This window comes from Leptopilina heterotoma, unplaced genomic scaffold (genome assembly GCF_015476425.1).
Source record: "Leptopilina heterotoma isolate Lh14 unplaced genomic scaffold, ASM1547642v1 Lhet_68, whole genome shotgun sequence".
Classification (NCBI taxonomy): domain Eukaryota; kingdom Metazoa; phylum Arthropoda; class Insecta; order Hymenoptera; family Figitidae; genus Leptopilina; species Leptopilina heterotoma.
In genome coordinates this window covers 1,519,575-1,539,626 of record NW_025111157.1, presented here as the reverse complement: position 1 = coordinate 1,539,626, position 20,052 = coordinate 1,519,575, and the positions used below count along the sequence as shown (strand labels likewise).

Here is a 20,052-nt window from a genome sequence, read left to right as displayed (position 1 = left end):
TTACAATTTATAAGTTACAACTGATATTTATTTTTTTTTAAATAAATAAGAAAGAAACCATCTTTAGGTGTGTTCATACCTCTCAGCGTAATAATCAGTGTTGGGTTACTCGAGGTAGCTTAAAGGTGCGATCCCATATGAGGAATCATGGGTGCAAAAGAGATAGAGAGATATTGTTGTTCTTTTCACTCTCATGTTTTTCTACTTGTGTGAACGCAGCCTTATGCCCTACAGCGAAATCTATTGAAGAAAGGCCTTTATGCTCTTTGGGAAACGTGTGCTATCTACACAACCCTGTTCTTAAAGGTTCTTTCACATTAAATAAACATGTATCGAAATTGACAGCAAACTACTTGTTTTGGATTAAAAAATTAAAATAAAAATAAAAATAGGATTATTAATTAACAGAAAGTATTAAAAAAAAAAAGATTACTCTTAATAATGGCAGGAGAAGTTATTGAAGATGCCTTGCCATATATCGATCAAGGGTACGACGAACCAGGAGTTAGAGAAGCAGTAAGTAAAAGTGTTTGTTCTAATAAACTATTTCGACAGATAACAATTTCATTTATAAATGAACAATTTTCATTTATAAAAACAAGACCTTCTTTTAAAATTAAATTTCCAAGAAATGTAATATATTTCCAGGCTTTAGCTATGGTAGAAGAGGAAACGCGACGTTACAGACCAACCAAAAATTACTTAGAACACCTTCCAGCTCTGAATATGAATGCATTTGAAACTGAAGTTATGAAACATGAATTTGAAAGACTTCAGAATTGTTTAACGATGGAAGTTCTCACAATGAAACGATACGAACTTCCTCCTCCGGCTCCTGGGAAAATGAACGATCTTTCAGCTTGGACTGAAAGTGTAGAAAATAGTTACGCTCAATTGCAGCATCAAGCAACTAGGTAATAAAAATTTTGTTAATATAAATATAAAGAAAATTTAAAACTAAAAAAAATATTAACATAATTTGTATTTAAACATTAATTTTTTTAACTTAGAATTTGCAATTTGGAGCAAATGATGGATTATGGATGCGAGGCATGGAAGTCTTATTTAGAAGTTCTAGTTCAGTTATTGAATGACTCTCAAAAGCAAGTTCAAGGATTAAAGAAAGAAATTCAGGAAATAAATTGGCAGAGGAAATCAATGCAGACACAGGGTGGAGAAAAACTGAGAGCCCTCGAAGCTCAATGGGTGGGATTAGTGTCAAGAAATTATGAAATTGAACAAGCTTGTGTACACTTGAAAGAGGAAATTATGAAAAATGGACATTTGGATTTTACCGCTGTACCTGAAAATGATCAGGAACCCGCCGTTCCTGGTCAAAATGCCACAGAGACGATGGCAATGGAAATAAGACAAAATTAATGAAAATCAATTCCTAAATTCAAAATTTTATACTTTAAATACTTTAATTCTACGTTTACTACCTTAAAGACTTTTAATAATACTTTTACCATGAAGCAATGGTTCTGTTATTTATTGATTGTGAAAATAAACCTACTCAACCAACAGTGAATTCTTCAATAAAAGTCCTAAAAATTATTAAAAACAACATCAAATGTTTATTCGAGATGTAAATACGTAATATACAAAATGCATTTATCGTAAAAAAATTTTCTTACACTTAAAAGACAAGAAGCAATTGCTTTTGACTTACTTTTATCACTTCGTTTGTGCTTATGTACATATGTAAATATTTTTGTTAAAATTCAATATTTACTAAGTTCGTTAATTTCACTTATAATGTTTGCTGCGCATGTTAAAGACTGTAATTATAAAAGTCCAAGTCACTAATCACATTCATTCACTCTGTCATAAAGAACTTTGTGACTGCAGATGTAAACTGCCCTTTCCTTCTTCCAGCAGAGTAATTTGTTGCTTTAACGATATCACCTAAAAGTTAAATTCTCATTATCTTCAATATTTTAAGCTCTATAAAAAAATTAACAGGGTAGCCACAAATAATTAATTTTCTTTTTCCCTGGTTTACAGAAAAAATTTTTACTTTTTCCCTGACCCTAAAGAATATTCTTATTCACTCTAAAAATTATTAGATACTCACAAATTATTTTCTATTACATTTATTTATAAATTTCTTCAAAACTGAAATTATTCGAAAACATCAATAACTTCTTTTTTAAATAAATATTTAATTATTATTATTTTTATAAAAGAATTAAAATTTTCAAAACATTTCTTCATGTTTTATAATAATTTAAATTACCATAAAATTTGTGAAAAAAAATTTATTTATTTATTTACAAATATCCTTATTAAAATCCTTCGCAAGAATTCAATTATTTTTACAAGTAGTAAAATTTCTCAAAAGAATTCAATTATTTTCATAAATAATAAATCGATTGTTCGGAAATTCATTTTTAAATCAATTTCTATTAGAAAATTCTACGAAAATTCAATTTTTTAAATTAAAAAATAATTAAATTTTTGTTAAAATAAAATTCTCATTAATAATTTTATCAACAAATTTTTAAATAATTGAATTCTTTTGACGAATTTTAATAAAACTTTTAAGCATAATTACATTTTACGAGGAATTCGATTAAAATTGTATCGCAAATAATTAAAATCCTGCGTCAAGTTGTATTCTTTATGAAAATAATTAAATTACTGAGAACAATTTTATTATATATAAAAATAATTGAATTATTGTGAAAAAATTTTTAAAAATTTGTAAATAATTGAAATCCTGGTAAATTTTTATTGTTTATGAAAATAATTAAATGTTTGCGTAGAATTTTATTAAAATTTATCTTTAATAATTGAATTTCAACGATTAATATTGATGTTTATACAGATAATGGAAATCATGACGAGAATTTTTATTTAATTTTTGAAAATAATTGAATTTCTGAAAAGAATTTTATAGAAAATAATTAGAAAATAATTTTATTCTCGTGATTAATATTGTTATTTTAGAAAATAATTTAATTTTGCAAAGAATTTTATTAAAATTCTTGAAAACAATTGTATTTCTGAGAAAAATTTTGATATTTATCAAGATAATTGATTTCTTTCTAAGAATAGTGTTAAAATTTTGTAAATAATATTAAATACATATTAAAAAATTCAACTAATATCAACAGAATTGAAATTTTAAAATTGTATTAAAAAATAATTGAAATTCTGCAATGAATTTTATTGTTTATGAAAATAAGTGAATTTCTAAAAAGATGTTTATAATTTATGAAAATAATTGAATTTGTGTAAAAATTTATTTTTTTTATATAAATAATGGAATTATTGCAAAGAAATTTATAAAAAGTTTGTAAATAATTGAATTCTTTTGGAAAATTTTATTAAAATAGTAAATATTGAAAATCATTGAATTGAGAAAAATTTTTGAAAATAATTGAATTTCTGCAAATAAATTTATTATTTATGAAAATAATTGAATTATTGCGACAAAATTTATAAAAAATTTGTGAATAATTGAATTCTTGTGAAATTTATTTCTATTACTAGCCAAACTATCCGCGCGCAAGCGCGCGGGAATGTTGTATGGGGCTGCTTATTTTAAACAATTTAAAAATTTTTAAAGAAATAATTATTATAACCTAACAAAGAGATTTAACTAACTAAAATTCAAATAATTTCACTCAATGGTCTCAATTTAAATAGAATTTACATTACTAGACTTAAACTATGGCTAGAACAATTACAATTAGTATCTGAGTCATCTTTTGCATTGCTTATTTTATAAAGCCATTTAAAAATAAATACTTTTCAAAGAAATAATAATTATTACACACTGAAAAAAGTTTTACTTGAAATAGCGATAAGTTTCTCTAGAATAACGAAAGTATTAATTGAAGCACTAAATAATTTCGCTACTAAAGTGAAATCTGTAGTTCATCCATCTAAATATTTTTTGCCGTGCATAACGAAAAAATAATTAAATTAACATCAGATTTTCTACATTAAAAAAAAAACGAATTCAAATAGAAATTAATCATTTTACAACTTAACCAAATTCACCCCAGAAATCACTGAATTCGATAATTTAGAAGAAAGTCAGACAAAAGCAGGGTTCCTACAGAATCTGGAAATCATGGAAATCATGGAAATGGTATGGAATTTTTAAAAGGCTTCTGGAAATCATGGAAAAGGCCTAGAATTTTTAAAAGTTTCTAAATTTTTTCAGTTTTCCATTTTTTCTCTTGAATAAAAATTCAAATAATAATAAAGCTAAATGGCATAAAAGAGAAGAAAAAATGTTGAATTTTAAGAAATTCGATTTTTGATAATTTTTAATAATTTTTGATTTTTTACCAAAGAGTCGAGACAATTTAATAAATAAAGTATTTTCTAAAAGCACAAAAATAATAAAGCTAAATCCCATAAAAGAGAAGGAAAAATGTTCAATTTTAAGAAATTCGGATTTTTGAATTTTTTCGAATTTTTGATAATTTTAGATTTTTTACCAAAGAGTCGAGACAATTTAATAAGTAAAGTATTTTCCAAAAGCACAAAAATAATGAAGCGAAATCCCATAAAAGAGAGGAAAAAATGTTGAATTTTAAGAAAAACGGATTTTTGAATTTTTGATAATTTTCGATAATTTTAGATTTTTTACCAAAGAGTCGAGACAATTTAATAAGTAAAGTATTTTCCAAAAGCACAAAAATAATGAAGCTTAATCTCATAAAAAAAAAGAAAAAATGTTGAATTTTAAGAAATTCGGATTTTTGAATTTTTTCGAATTTTTGATAATTTTAGATTTTTTACCAAAGAGTCGAGACAATTTAATAAATAAAGTATTTTCTAAAAGCACAAAAATAATAAAGCTAAATCCCATAAAAGAGAAGGAAAAATGTTGAATTTTAAGAAATTCGGATTTTTGAATTTTTTCGAATTTTTGATAATTTTAGATTTTTTACCAAAGAGTCGAAACAATTTAATAAGTAAAGTATTTTTCAAAAGCACAAAAATAATTAAGCTAAATCCCATAAAAGAGAGGAAAAAATGTTGAATTTTAAGATATTCGGATTTTTGAATTTTTTCGAATTTTCGATAATTTTAGATTTTTTACCAAAGAGTCGAGACAATTTAATAAATAAAGTATTTTCCAAAAGCACAAAAATAATAAAGCTAAATCCCATAAAAGAGAAGGAAAAATGTTCAATTTTAAGAAATTCGGATTTTTGAATTTTTGATAATTTTCGATAATTTTAGATTTTTTACCAAAGAGTCGAGACAATTTAATAAATAAAGTATTTTCCAAAAGCACAAAAATAATAAAGCTAAATCCCATAAAAGAGAAGGAAAAATGTTGAATTTTAAGAAATTCGGATTTTTGAATTTTTGATAATTTTCGATAATTTTAGATTTTTTACCAAAGAGTCGAGACAATTTAATAAATAAAGTATTTTCTAAAAGCACAAAAATAATAAAGCTAAATCCCATAAAAGAGAAGGAAAAATGTTGAATTTTAAGAAATTCGGATTTTTGAATTTTTGATAATTTTCGATAATTTTAGATTTTTTACCAAAGAGTCGAGACAATTTAATAAATAAAGTATTTTCTAAAAGCACAAAAATAATAAAGCTAAATCCCATAAAAGAGAGGAAAAAATGTTGAATTTTAAGATATTCGGATTTTTGAATTTTTTCGAATTTTTGATAATTTTAGATTTTTGACCAAAGAGTCGAGACAATTTAATAAGTAAAGTATTTTCTAAAAGCACAAAAATAATGAAGCGAAATCCCATAAAAGAGAGGAAAAAATGTTGAATTTTAAGAAAAACGGATTTTTGAATTTTTGATAATTTTCGATAATTTTAGATTTTTTACCAAAGAGTCGAGACAATTTAATAAGTAAAGTATTTTTCAAAAGCACAAAAATAATGAAGCTAAATCCCATAAAAGAGAGGAAAAAATGTTGAATTTTAAGATATTCGGATTTTTGAATTTTTTCGAATTTTTGATAATTTTAGATTTTTTACCAAAGAGTCGAGACAATTTAATAAGTTAAGTATTTTCCACATTAAAAAGTTTGACATTAAAAAATTTATATAAAAAATGCCAATACTTAACCCACAAAATTTAATTTTCAAAACAAACAAATGAATGCAGATAATTTGCTAACGGAAAGGAAACTTACGATTATTATAATGTATTAATGAAAATAATTAAATCTTTGCGTACGATTTTTATAAAGATTTTTTTAAAAATAATTGAATTCTTTTGGAAAATTTTATTAAAATAGATATTGAAAATCATTGGCATGAGGAAAATTTTTAAAAATATTAAAAATTTTCCCAAGAATTTTATTAAAATTTTTTGAAAATGATTGAATTTCAGAGAAGAATTTTATTCTTTATAAAAATATTTGAAATTATGACAAGAATTTTTTTAAATTTGTGGACATTTCTGCGAAGAATTTATTACTTTTGAAAATAATTGAATTTCTGAAACCATTTATAACTTTTCCAAATTTCAATTTTTTTTTTAGTATTTTTAACTAAAGTTCTTCTATGAATCTTATTTTTTAATAATTATAATGAAATACAGATTAAAAAAAATGTAACTAATTTCAAAAGAATCTGAATTATTAAAATTTTTCGAAAAATCTAAGTTCATTAAAATTTCTAATTACATAAATTCATTCAAAATTGAAATTTTGTAAAATTTATAATTAAAACTTTTTGAAGTTTATCTATTTATGAAAATTGTAAACGCAATTCTTGTAAAATTCAATTAATTTAGATATATTTATGTAAAATTATTCATTAAATAATTTATAATTAATAAGTAATAATTTTATGATATTGTTCTTGAAAAATTAAGTTATTTAAAAAGAAATTGTTGTCAGAAATAGAGAAAATTGAAGGCTTTGTAATTTTGTATTAGAATTTGTAGTATTTTCATAGTTTATGAGGCAAACAAAAAAATCATCAAAATTCAGAGTTTTTTTTATGAATTTTAAAAATTTAATTTTTTCCAGTACTTTTACTAAAAATTCCTGAGACTTTTCCCTGATTTTCCTGACCTGCGGGCTAATTTTCAGGAAATAACAAGGGAAACAAGGGATAGGTATCGATTTCGAAAAATAGCGCGCTACGCTTGCGCATTTTAGAATTAACAGATTAACATTCCATCTGCAATAACTTGTTACTCGCATGCTCGCAGAGGAATATTTGTGTTCTACTCCTAAAAAAATAAAAAACTACTGTTTTATCAAATGTTAAGACGAATTGCAAGGATAATACAAAAAGTGCCTGGAAAAAAGTATTTGGCCGAGTATAGATTTCTCCCATTATTTTTTGTTGGTGGGGCAGGATTGGAGTATGTCATGATAAATTGGCATGTAGGAGAGGTTAACTTTTATAAAACGTTCAAAAAACGGAAAGTGCAAGAACTCGTGTACGAAAGACTTTTAAAAGAATCTTCAACTTCAAATTGAACATGCCTGCCGGTCTATCTTGGCCTCGATACATCACATTTTTAATTGCAGCAGGGACTACAGCAATGTGTGGTTCGCAATTAGTTCACAATCACTACAAACCATTACATGATCTAGAGAGTCTTGTGGAGGAAGAATTAAAGAAACTGAGAACTTAGAAATCTAGTGTTAATAAATGTACAGCGAAAATAATTCAATAAAATGAACTGTGTTTGAAGAAATTTCTTTGTTTCTATCATTATAGTGTAGAATCGTAAAATCGTCAAGATATGTGAATAATAACCTCAAAAACTCACAACCAAAGTGTTTATAGTGTATTTTTCATGTATATTTATACTTACTTGTGCTGAATGATTTTCCACCATCGTCACCATTTGTTGTTCCATTTTTTTTAATCTCGACTGATGTTTTTTCTTTGACTTTTCCAATGACTGAACGAGTGCTCTAATCAAATAATAAATAATGTTTATATAAGTATAGAAACAATTCAGAAAAATCATTCAGTTCTCTTTAACTTTTCATTTTTCTCTCTTCTTTTTATTCTTGAGAATATATTCGTAAGAATGTATTTTATCTATAAAGAGGAAAAAATTATGTAATCTAAAAAAAAACTCACCCATTTGCACGTTTTAAATCGTTGACAAGTTCAGGTTGATGCCTCAATTCGGAATTTTTGTTAACTTTATCCAACGTTGACACGAGCTCTTGTAAACGTTCTTTTAAACGTTGTTCTCTTCCGAGTGCCTCTAACAATTCGGATTCAATTCCTTCACTTTCATTGACACTGAGACCTCGATCCTGTGATAAATTTAATAATATTATTACAAAAATAGTTGAAACCCGAGTATTATTGTAAATAAAATAGAAAAGAAAATTTATTAAAATAATTTCTAAAAGTATCAATTTAACTTGAAATTACTTTGTTTCCCATTATTAACAGTTGGGCTTGAAGATGTTGAATTTGTGCATCTCTTGCATTTAATTTAATTTCTATTGTTGCCCGCTCTTTTTCGAGTAAAAATATACGGGCTCGTAGTTCAGCCTTATCCTCCCGCAAAGCCATCAACTCCTAAAAAAGTTAAAGAATTAATTGACAAGTAAATTAAATAGGCCTACTTAATCAGGATTGCTACAAAAAATTAATTTTGTTTTTCCCTGAGTTTTTTCTGATTTACAGAAAAATTTTTCACTTTTTCCCTGACCTTAAAGAATATTCTTATCAACTCTAAGAATTAATAGACACTCCAAAAAATGTTCTATTACATTTATTTACGAATTTATCTAATTGTAAAATTATTCGAAAACATCAATAACTTTCTTTTTAAATAAATTTTTTGTCATTATTACTTTTCCATAGAAACTAATATTTTTAAAAATTTAAATTCAATTATTTTTAATTTAATTATTTTTACAAGTGTAATACAAATTTTTCACATCAATTCGATTATTTAAAAAAAAATAATAAAATTCGTTGTATGACTTTAATTATTTTCATAAATTAATAAAATTTTTCACAGGATTTCAATTATTTTTAAAACAATTTTAAATAAATTCCTCGAAAAATGTAATTATTTTCAAACCTTTTATGCAAGAATTCAATTACATTTCACAAATAATAAAATTCTTCGCTGAAATTCAAATATTTTTAAAATCTACTATTTTAATAAAATTTCTCAAAAGAATTCAATTATTTTCATAAATAATAAAATTCTTCACAGGATTTCAATTATTTTTAATACAATTTTAAGTAAATTCTTCGAAACATGCAATTAAAAACTTTTATTAAAATTCTTCGAAAGAAATAAATTAACAATTTTATCAATTATTTTAAATAATTTTTGAAAAAGTTCTATGAGAATTTTCAAATCCATTTGTTTACAATTCAATTTTACGAAATTTCCATTATTCAGAAATTGTTCAATTAAATATATATTAGAAGATAAAAACTTCAAATAATTTCAAAAAAGAATTCAATTACACCTTTTAAAAATTCAATTCAAAAAATTCTTTCTAAAATGCTTTTAATATATTCAATTATCATATATAAAATTTTAACTAAAATTAATTTTTAAATCAATTTTCATTAGAAAATTTTACGAGAATTCAATTATTTAAATAGAAAAATAAATAGTTTATTGTATAATTGAATGTTTCTTAAAATTGAATTATTATAAAGAATTTTAATAATAAATTTTTGAATAATTGAATCCTTTTGACGAATTTTAATAAAATTTTTAAGAATAATTACATTTTTCGAGGAATTTACTTAAAAATTAAGTAATTCACTTAATTTTATTACAAATAATTGAAATTTATAAAAAAAATTTAAATAATTGAATTCTGTTGGAAAATTTTTATGAAAATACTAGATATTGAAAATCATTGAATTGAGGAAAATTTTTGAAAATAATTGAATTTCTGAAAAGGTTTTTATTATTTTCAAAAATTATTGAATTCCTGTAAAATTTTTTATTATTTATGAAAATAATTTGAATTATTGCAAAGAAATTTATAAAAAAATTTGTAAATTATAATTGAATTTCAGTGAAATTTTTATTATTTATAAAAAGAATTAAATGTTTGCGGAGAATTTGATCAAAATTTATTTTAAATATAATAAAATTCTTTTTTAAAATTTTATTAAAATAGTAGATGTTGAAAATAATTGAGTTGAGTAAAAATTTTGAAAATAATTGAAATTTTGTCAAAAATTTTATAAAAATTTTTGAAATTTTTTTGTAAATAATTGAATTTTGGAGAAGAATTTTATTATTTATAAAGGTAATTGATATTTTGACGAGAATTGAAAAAAATTTTCAAACAAAATTCAATTTTTAGCGAAGAATTTTATTAATTCTGAAAATAATTGAATTTCTCCAATAATTTCTAAATTCTCCAAAATTCAATTTTTTTTAGTGTTTTCAACTAAAATTCTTCTATAAATTAATTATTTTTAATAGTTAATAAAATATAAATTAGAAAATTTAACTAATTTCAAAGGAATTTGAATTATTATAATTTTTCAAAAATCCAAGTTCTTTAAAATTTCTAATTAAATTCATTGAAAATTGAAATTTTCTAAAATTTAAAATTAAAACCTTGTAAAATTTATCTATTTATATAAAAATTCTAAACGCGACTCTTTTAAAATTCAATTAACTTTGAAATATTCAAATAAAATTATTCATTTAATTATTTATAAGTTTTAAATAACTTTATAAAGCTTAGTTCTTTAAGTCATTTAAAATCAAATTAATGTCAGAAATAGAAAAAAATTGAAGACTTTGTATTAGAATTCGTGGTAATTTCATCGTGAAGCTAAAGATCTAAAATTAAATCGTTAAAAGATGAAAATTTATATTGTGCAGACTAACCTGCATAAGGACAGCGGTTTCCAAATCCAATTTTCGAGCTTCTGCCAAAGATATTGTGTGTTTTGAATTCAGTGGCTCGACGTGGACACTTTCAAATTCCACAACTGTCGATTGCACCATTGACAGGTCCCTCTTTAATCTGCTGATGTGATTTTTCAAACGTTGCTCATCGTCCTCACTCCATGTCACTTCGGATCTAAATCGAAATTTGTTTGTTAGATTTTTGTTTATTTATTATTATTAGTTTTTATTAGTTATTAATTATTTATTTAGTTATTATTTAGTTATTAGTTTTTATTTAGTTGTTTGCATAGCAGATAGCCAATACAAGTTAAAAGTAAACGGTAAAAAAAGTTTTTTGTCAAATAGCTTGACAAAACTGTTGTTTTTTGTCTGACAATTTGATACATACCCATCCGACAAAATCAAGTTGTCTTCCCAAGGTGCACTGAGATGAGAGCAGTCATTTTCGAGTTTATTTAGAACATGAGCCACATTTTCAATTACCCTTCTATTATCGATGCGTCTATCGACAGATGAAGCTAATTCACTTTCCAGGAGTGCCACGAGCACGTCGTAGGCTTCAATCATTCGATCGCTGTACGTAAGTGCAAGTCGCAACGCTATTGCATTCGATTCATATTTTCCGACAAGAAGACTAAGTCTAAAGGAGATAAAATACTAAATAAATAAAGGGGAACATTTAGAGAAAGGAAATTTAAAATCAGTTTAGAAACTTGCCTATCACATTGTGCTTTACTTTCGTGAAGCGTTAAAGCAAGAACCGCGTTATTAGCCCGTGCGTGTTCTAATCTACTATTTAGTCGTTCACTCTCCACTTCAAACTGCTTTTCCGATCCATTGAATTCGTGTAGATTCGAATGTTCCAAAAGGTCCGAGACCAAATGCTCGGCAACCATCGTGGAGCAGACCTAAAAAAAATTGCCGTATTTTAGAATTGTTGGTTGATTTTCGTGAAAAATAGTATAAAAATTTTTTTTATTATTATTAAAATAAAAATCATTTTCTTACTCCAAGATTAGCTATGTCGGGACCAGTAATATGCCTCTCGTCGGTTCTTCTCAGTCTCACTCTTTCCGCCATCTTCAAAATTGGCACATCTTCTCTGGTTACACTTTTTGAAATGGGAGCTGTTTGCAAAGGTGGCAGAAGAGGAGAGCAAGGCGCCGTTAGAGGTTCTGGCGAACTTAAATTCCCCCTCGTCTGAAAACCATTGAGAAATTATTAATATAATGACAATAACGCATAGTCAATAAAAATCAGTGTGGTCACATGTCAGTAAAGTTAGGAAAATCTAAGGAAAAAACAATTTTTTGGCAAATAAATTTAGAAAATTGAGATTTTTTTCGACTTATTTTAAAAAATTCCGACTTTTTCGACTTTCTTTCCAAATATTGCAACAAAATATTTTTGTTTTATTTATTTACAAATCAATATGATATAAAACATCATATTTTTTAGTATTAAATGTAACTCATTTCAATTTTTTTAGAGCGAAAAATAACTATAAACGAATCTTTCAAAAATTATTTTTGAATCATTTTCCTAATTAAATTTTCGAAATATACAATAAATTATAAAGATTTTGAATAGATAATTGAAATTTTGTAAAATTGAAAATAACTGATTTTTTTCAAGTATTATTATTACAATTTTTAAAAAGCAATTTTTGAAGAAATTTAATTGCAATTTTTTTGAAAATAATTGAATTCTCAAAAAAAAAAATTAATAAAAATAATTTGAATGTTTCCCAAAATTGAAATCTCATAAAAAATTTTATCAATTTAAATAATTGAATTCCTTCGAAATATTTTAATATAATTTTTAAATTAATTACATTTTTCAAGGAATTCGATTAAAGTTGTATTAAAAATAATAGAAATTCTGCGATGAGTGAAAATAATTGAATCCCTAAGAAGAATTTAATTATTTTTGAACAATATTTAATTTTTGCGAAGAATATTATTACTCTTGACAATAATTGAATTTCTGCAATAATTTGTAACTTTTCCAAAATTAATTTTTTTTTCGTGTTTATAAGTACTTAATTAAAATTCTTCTATAAATGCATTATTTCTAATAATTTTTGAAAAAGTTCTTTGTGAATTTTCAAATTTATTTGTTTACAATTCAATTTTACAAAATTTCAATTATCAGGGTGATCACAAAAATATTTTAAAATAATTTTTGAAGAATAATAGTTTTTCAATTTTAAAAAATTTCCAAACAATTAAAATTTAGTAAAATCTTTTAAAAATAATTAAATTTTTGAAAGTATAAATAAAAATTGGAAAAGAAGCAGGCGCAAAACGCCTACATCTAGGGTTTCGTTGCATTTAAAAAGAAAATCCTGTTTTGGTTATCATAAACCATTGTGGTTAAGACTGACTGACTGATTTGGGATCTATAGTGCCCCAAATTTGGGATCTATAATGCCCCAAATTTGGGAACTATAGTGCCCAAAATTACGACGGACAGACGGACGGACGGACGCCAAAGTGAAACTATAAGGCTTTCGGCCATGGGCCACGAAACCCTAAAAATGATCAAATTTTTGAAGAATTTTAATTATAAACAAGACCATGATTTCTCAAAAATTTTAATAAGTCCAAAAAGTACCTAAATTTTGAATCTTAAAAAATTATTACAAAAAAATTCTAATAATTAATTTTAAAAAATATTTTATTAATGTAATTTTTAGAAAATAATTGTATTTCTTAAAAGAATTTTTGTATAATTTTAAAAAACTAATTAATTTTTTGATGAATTTTAATTAAATGTTAAAAATAATTCTAAAATGTTTATTATTTTTGGAAATAGGGTAAGTGCGGGTATAGTCGGACAGTACTAGTAGTCGGACACTTTCGTGTTTTTTGGCAAATAAGTAATAATGCATTGTGATAATTACTTTAAAAAGTATACTAGACGAATGTGTGAAGTTTATATTTTATGAAAATAGTGGTATTTTCGAAAATAATTAAACAAGAAATATTTTATTTAATGTTTTAAAAATCATGGTGTCCGACTATAGATACAACCATTTTCGAGTAGCGCGATGAGTGGCACAAAGTTTTGTTGATAATTAATCATAAATATTAAAACGTATAGGGTTTAAATATTATATTAATAACTTCTAATATGCTTTAATTCCATTTTCCAGCAGATAGCAATTAAAAAATTATCTTTTTTACTTTATAAATTCAAAATATCTGACAGATGTCCGACTATAGAAACAAGGGGAAAAAGTGTCCGACTACTAAAGCATTCGTAATTTTTTATTAAAATGTTTATATTTTATTAAATACTCAACTATTTGTAACAAATTTATATGATTTTTAATCCTGAAGAACTCCTTTAATTAATAATGTGCTTATAAACACAGTAGATATTTGTTATTTCAAGAAAAAAAGCATAATTTAAGATTGTATCCTTAAGTGTCCGACTACTAGTGCATTTACCCTATGTAATTAAAAATATTTTTGAAAGATTTGTTTATAGTTATTTTTCGCATTATAAAAATCAAAATAAGTTGCACTTTTTTAATAAAAATTGTGGTATTTTGTTGCAATGTTTGGAAAAAAGTCGAAAAAGTAGCAATTTTTGAAAATAAGTCGAAAAAAGTCTCAACTTTCTTAATTTCACTGACATTTCCCTGACTTTACTGACATTATTCGTAAATTTTTCAATTAAAAATATATATTAGAAAATAAAAACTTCAAATAATTTAAAAAAAAAATCCGCAGTTAAACTTTCTCAAAAAAATTAATTCCACAGAATTGTTAGTTAGACATATGAAAAATTCAGATTTTCAAAGATTTTAATTTGTAACCTTCTCAAAATTTAATTATTTCTAAAAATTTTGTAACATAATTGAATTTCTGCAATTGTTTGTAATTTGTCTAAAATTCTCCAAAAAATTATATCGTAAGAAGCCTTACTCTGAAGTCTCGACGAGGTGAATCACTGCAAGTAGGTTGAGCCGAACATTGTCCATGCGATTGATTCCTATACTGCGCTAATTGTATATGCAGTGAAGAAATTTCCGACCGAAGAGCTATCACTTCGTCTTGTAAAGCTGCGACTGCTACATTTTGATAGGAAACTGTCTGTTGAGTTGTTTCCGGCGTTGGTAAATCTGCAGGACTGTCTAATTGTTCTCTCCCCTAAAAAAGATGATACATTCTAATTATTTTCTATTTTCTAATACCTTCTAACTATTATCTCCAAAAAGCTAATACAGTCAGAATTTAAATACTAAAAACGAATTTTAATATTAAAAACAAAAAAGTACTTCATTCAGTCTTCGTCCCACTTCTTCGCAGCAACTAGAAGTTCTGTCTCCGTCTCCTAGAATGAAGGCTTCATTTTCGTCAACAGGATTAGTGACTGAACCTTCGGCGTCTCGACTCGTTTCGATTTCTCGAAAATTAAAAAATACATTTTTTAAAGATTAAAAGTTATTGAATTAAATTTTAAAATTAAACTTTTTAGAGGAGGACTTTATTTTTACCAGATTCATCTTCTTCGGCAATAATATTCGCCCGCTGTCGCTCCAATTGTCTACCGAGTTCAGCTATCACAGAGTGAAGTTCCGTCAATCTTTCCTCATGTCGAATATTTTGTTGCTCCGCTCGTTGTTCTGCTCTTGCCGTCAACGTTTCCGCTTTAATCAACGCCGTCTCCGCAGCTTCTCGTGCTCGATTTGCAATCAAGAGTCTCGAATTTAGTTCCGTTACTTCCGATCGCAATGATGACAGAGCTGCAATTTGCAACTGAAACAAGAACAAATTTGAATTATGTATGTAATTAAATATTATTATTTTTTTTAATACTTTAATTAAAAAATATGTCACGAGCCTAAGAAGCAAACGAATTATTGTATTTGATTTTTCCTTTTTATTTCCATAATTTTGAAACCAGTTTTTATGGAACTTCTTTTATCTAAAGAAGAATTGAAGCAATAATTTGAAGAGCGTCTATTTTCACAATTAAATAATAGAGATTAGAAATTAATTACCGAATTGATGAATTTCAAATAATTTTTAAAATGACATTGACATTAAAACCGATTAAATAAATTACCGTCTTTTTTTATCTGTATCGCAATATTCAATCCGAATTCGCAAAAAGTTAATAAAATAATTTTTTTAACATTGTCATTAATTTAAAAACAGGAAATAAATCATATCGCAGATCGTACTTTTGACCTTGAAAAAATAATAAAGTCAGTTTATCACGATATAATTGATGTGCAACGGTGGCTTCCTCGGACGAACCTGTCGCACTCACATGAATCTGCCAAGTTCACCGTTGCACAACTATGCGATTTATCATAAAGAATCATTTAAAGCATAACACTCGACAAAGTAACACCTTCACAGGACGAAGATAAAAATTTCGATTTTCAAAACGGCAAGTAAAAAACCTAAAAGATTAAATTTAAAAAAAAACCTTATTGATCCTCCTGATCAAAAAATTTGATTTGCTGCTCGGACGGCTTAAATTATCCAAAAAATATTCAATTAAAAAAAATACTTCGGAGGAAAAAGAGCTGCGCAATTATATACAAGGATACGTATTTGAAAATGTTTTAATTTTATTTTATTTCATTTTTTCACTGGCGTGAAAATTCTCTGTCCGAACGCAAATCAAATTTTTTTATCCGGGGGCTTAATTATGTTTAAACTTTAAATATGCCTTTAATTTCTTTTACAGTATATTATTTCTATCCAATTGTTTCTATTTTCATTAAATATTTTCCCGTCCCGAATTAATTTTAATAATTAAATTTCTATTATCTTAATTTCTAGAAATCGTCAGCAAAAATGTGTAAATTGATATTTTTGACACTGCTTGTGAGCATGTTATACATTTCAACGATTCTGGCAGCTGATGATTGGGATGACTACATTCATCTTCCTGGAAAATCATGTGCGGATGCACCAGCCTGTCCTGATAATCGACCTTGTGTTATGGCTCCTCCTCGATGTAACACTGGCACCTGTACTCAAGACGCAGTACCGACTTGTGGTCGTAAAAAATCATAAATTGGAGTCCTTTTGTTTTAATACATATTCGATCATCGCTTATTTTTTGTTACAAATTTTCACTGTCTTAACTAGTAAAACTAGTCTTCGATAATTTGAAAATAATTTAACTAATCAAGTGCGCAATAAATAGAAAATTAAATTAACAAAAATGATTATTAAATAAAATATTTATATCGGTGAATAAACTCTGAACTTGAAAGTTAATGATATTGGAAGTTTTTAATTTTTTCGTTTTCATCGAAAATAGGGAGGAAATTAATAGTTTTATTTAAAATAAATATTTAATCATTATTTTTCAATAAGAATGAAGACCTTCAAAAATATCCAATTCAAACGTTTTTGAAATTCAACAACTTATAAAAAATTGTTATAAAACATGAAGAAATCGATCACTCCGAGTCTTCGACTCGAAGCAATCGATATCTTCATGTTTTATAATAAAATAATATAAAAATGACCGAGAGATAAAATCATTATTTTATATTATAAAAATATTGTTCCTACTGTTAGTTCTTCAAAAATTATTTTCATCATTTCAATTCAATTATTCTTTTCTAGAATTTTCAACTACAATTCTTCTTTTACATTAATTATTTTTAATACTTTTTTAAAAAGTTCTTCGAGAATTTTCAAATCTATTTGTTTACAATTCAAGTTTACGAAATTTCATCGATTATTCGAAATTTGTTCAATTAAATGTATATTAAGAAATATAAACTTTAAATAGTTTCAAAAATAATTCAATTAAACCTTTTAAAAACAATTAATTGTATCTATAGAATTGATGGTTAAAAGTATTAAAACTTCAAATTATCAAAGATTTTAATTTGAAATCTTTTAATATAAAAATAAATAGTTTATTGAATAATTTTGAATGTTTCTTAAAATTAAATTATCATAATTAAAGAATTTTATAAAAATTTTTTTAAATAATTGAATTCTTTTGGCATATTTTAATAACATTTTTTGAGGAATTCAATTAAAATTCTATTAAAAGTAATTGAAATTCTACGATAAGTTTTATTATTTATGTAAATAATTGAATTCTAAAAAAGAATTTAATTATTTATAAAAAAATTTGAATCTCTGTAAAAATTTTTACTATTTATGAAAATAATAGAATTATTGCGAAGAAATTTATAAAAAAAAACTTGTAAATAATTGAATTCTTTTGAAAAATTTTTATGAAAATAGTAGATATTGAAAATCATTGAATTAAGGAAAATTTTTAAATTATAATGAAAATTTTTACAAGAATTTCATTAAAATTTTTAAAAATAATTAAATTATTGAGGAAAACTTTATTATTTATGAAAATAATTGAATTTCTGCAAAGAATTTTAATAATTTTCAATATTGAATTATTGCGAAGAAATTTAGAAAAAATTTGTAAATAATTGAATTCTTGTGAAAAAATTCTTTTGGAAAAATTTTATGAAAATAGTAGATATTAAAAATCATCGAATTGAGGAAAATTTTTTGAGAATAATTGAAATTTTGTCAAGAATTTCATTTAAATTTTTTAAAATAATTTAATTTCAGAGAATAATTTTATTACTTTTGAAAATAATTGAAATTTTTACGAGAATTTAAAAAATTTTTTTAACTAAATTTCATTACTTTTGAAAATAATTGAATTTTTGCAATAATTTGTAATTTCTCTAAAATCCAATTTTTTTAAAGTGTTTTTAATTAATATTCTTCTATAAATTAATTATTTTTAATCTGTAGGCAGATTTCCCAAAAGTCCCTAAGCAAAAAAAAAAAAAGTGATAATTTTATGATTGTTCTTCAAGAATTAAGTTATTTGAAAAGAAATTATTGTCAGAAATAGAAGAAATTGAAGGTCTTGTATTCGAATTCCAGGTAAGTTTCTAGTTTATGAGGCAAACAAAAAACAAACCAAAATTCATAATTTTCTTATGAATTCTAAAAATTTAATTTTCTCCAGTACTTTTAATAAAAATCCCTGACCAATTCTACTTTCTCCAAATTCCCTGACTTCCCTGAATTATTGCAACTTTGCAAATATTGAATTTACCTTATTTGCACCAGCAGCTGCTTCTACCAATTTTTGTAAGGTGTGAGGCTCCGGTGACAGGTCCCGGGCGCCACTGTCAAACTCCCAATTGTCATGTCTACCAGATACAGTTCCTAAAATGTCAAATGGTATAATAAATTATTTTTAAACTAAATTTCCCAAAATTAATTTACTAAAAAAGTAATTTTAAAACTAGTTACACTATTTCACTTGTATTTTTTTTTTTAATAAAGTAGAGACATTTACCAAGACTGTTATCACTACTGGTTGGAAGATATTCCGAAGTATGTGTCTGAGGACTTGTTCTTCTCAATGCCTCAATTTCTGGTCGTAAAGCTAATCGACGTCTAAAAAATTCTTGATAAGAAATTCGACCATGTTCATCAGCGCCTAACTCTCTCATTAGTTCTTCCACAGAATTCTCTAGATTTAGCTCTCTGCACACAATTAGTAAATCCTGACTGGAATTTAAAAATACGAAAAAATTAGGTACATAAACATTCATTCGTATATGAAAGGTATTATTATTAAGACTTAAAAAGAGTCGAAGAAATGTTTAATCAAACATAATGTTTTCAACTATGTCTCGTTCAAATGAACGATTTTTTTATATTTGAATTTTGGTAGGAAATATTTTTTTTAATTTAGTTACCCTAAATGTTATTTTATTTTTAATTTTCTTCCAGTAATTTTTAAAAATTGATTAATATGCTTCGTTACCTGGTTATAAAACCGTCGCCGTCACCGTCACATGCCTGAAAGAGTTTTCTCACTCGTTCTTCGTCACAAATCGACCCTGCCTCGCTCTCAGCATCTGCCGTTTGAGACATTCTCAGTTCTCAATGATCTGGCCATACCGAGGAACCGGTTGCCAATAACACTCGCATATTTCTGCTGACAATGCTTTGCATTGCTTTTCCCAAATAAAACCTATCGGTCTCTATTTTCACACTTTTGCTTCTGCATTCTCTGAAACAAAAAAAGTACAACAATAAATAAAATTCAAGTAACAATACCTAAAACTATTGACAAGACACTAATGCAATCTGACTACTGTTTTGAATAAAGAAAACATTAAATTAAAAAATACAATAGCATTTTTTAATAAACTCGAATAGCAAAAATTTGC

The 20,052-nt window shown here is 25.0% G+C and overlaps 4 protein-coding genes across 6 annotated transcripts in view; 3 read left to right on the top strand and 1 right to left on the bottom strand.

The window, feature by feature from the left end:
• The first annotated feature begins 307 nt into the window (after window positions 1–307).
• Window positions 308–1,526, top strand: LOC122510412 (pre-mRNA-splicing factor SPF27). The gene is made up of 3 exons (XM_043625044.1): window positions 308–516; window positions 649–914; window positions 1,011–1,526. Exons 1-3 carry the CDS (start codon window positions 442–444, stop codon window positions 1,378–1,380), a joined length of 711 nt encoding a protein of 236 aa, XP_043480979.1. The 5' UTR covers window positions 308–441; the 3' UTR covers window positions 1,381–1,526.
• A 28-nt stretch (window positions 1,527–1,554) lies between these two features.
• Window positions 1,555–20,052, bottom strand: part of LOC122510410 (colorectal mutant cancer protein) — an 84,656-nt gene continuing 66,158 nt past the window's right edge. For all 3 annotated transcript variants that reach the window (XM_043625039.1, XM_043625040.1, XM_043625038.1), the window contains 14 exons: window positions 19,644–19,892; window positions 19,170–19,384; window positions 18,924–19,036; window positions 15,343–15,604; window positions 15,124–15,251; window positions 14,771–14,995; window positions 11,844–12,035; window positions 11,553–11,743; window positions 11,224–11,475; window positions 10,812–11,007; window positions 8,357–8,506; window positions 8,054–8,235; window positions 7,779–7,881; window positions 1,555–1,908 (listed from right to left, as the gene is read on the bottom strand). In XM_043625039.1, the coding sequence (XP_043480974.1) occupies window positions 1,828–1,908; window positions 7,779–7,881; window positions 8,054–8,235; window positions 8,357–8,506; window positions 10,812–11,007; window positions 11,224–11,475; window positions 11,553–11,743; window positions 11,844–12,035; window positions 14,771–14,995; window positions 15,124–15,251; window positions 15,343–15,604; window positions 18,924–19,036; window positions 19,170–19,384; window positions 19,644–19,753 (2,400 nt within the window). In that variant the 5' untranslated portion in view covers window positions 19,754–19,892 and the 3' untranslated portion in view covers window positions 1,555–1,827. The remainder of the gene's footprint in view (window positions 1,909–7,778; window positions 7,882–8,053; window positions 8,236–8,356; window positions 8,507–10,811; window positions 11,008–11,223; window positions 11,476–11,552; window positions 11,744–11,843; window positions 12,036–14,770; window positions 14,996–15,123; window positions 15,252–15,342; window positions 15,605–18,923; window positions 19,037–19,169; window positions 19,385–19,643; window positions 19,893–20,052) is intronic.
• Window positions 7,296–7,658, top strand: LOC122510417 (protein brawnin). The gene has a single exon (XM_043625050.1). The coding sequence runs from the start codon at window positions 7,440–7,442 to the stop codon at window positions 7,593–7,595; it is 156 nt and encodes a 51-aa protein (XP_043480985.1). The 5' UTR covers window positions 7,296–7,439; the 3' UTR covers window positions 7,596–7,658.
• On the top strand, window positions 16,104–17,091 carry LOC122510416. Its single transcript, XM_043625048.1, has 2 exons — window positions 16,104–16,244; window positions 16,643–17,091. Exon 2 carries the CDS (start codon window positions 16,658–16,660, stop codon window positions 16,877–16,879), a length of 222 nt encoding a protein of 73 aa, XP_043480983.1. The 5' UTR covers window positions 16,104–16,244; window positions 16,643–16,657; the 3' UTR covers window positions 16,880–17,091.

What these genes read in the sequence shown, in the direction of transcription:
- LOC122510412 (XM_043625044.1), top strand. Translation starts at nt 442, where the DNA reads ATGGCAGGAGAAGTTATTGAAGATGCCTTGCCATATATCGATCAAGGG. An exon ending in AACCAGGAGTTAGAGAAGCA is followed by an intron (nt 517 to 648) that starts GTAAGTAAAAGT and finishes ATATATTTCCAG; the next exon opens with GCTTTAGCTATGGTAGAAGA. An exon ending in TTGCAGCATCAAGCAACTAG is followed by an intron (nt 915 to 1,010) that starts GTAATAAAAATT and finishes TTTTTAACTTAG; the next exon opens with AATTTGCAATTTGGAGCAAA.
- LOC122510417 (XM_043625050.1), top strand. Translation starts at nt 7,440, where the DNA reads ATGCCTGCCGGTCTATCTTGGCCTCGATACATCACATTTTTAATTGCA.
- LOC122510416 (XM_043625048.1), top strand. Translation starts at nt 16,658, where the DNA reads ATGTGTAAATTGATATTTTTGACACTGCTTGTGAGCATGTTATACATT.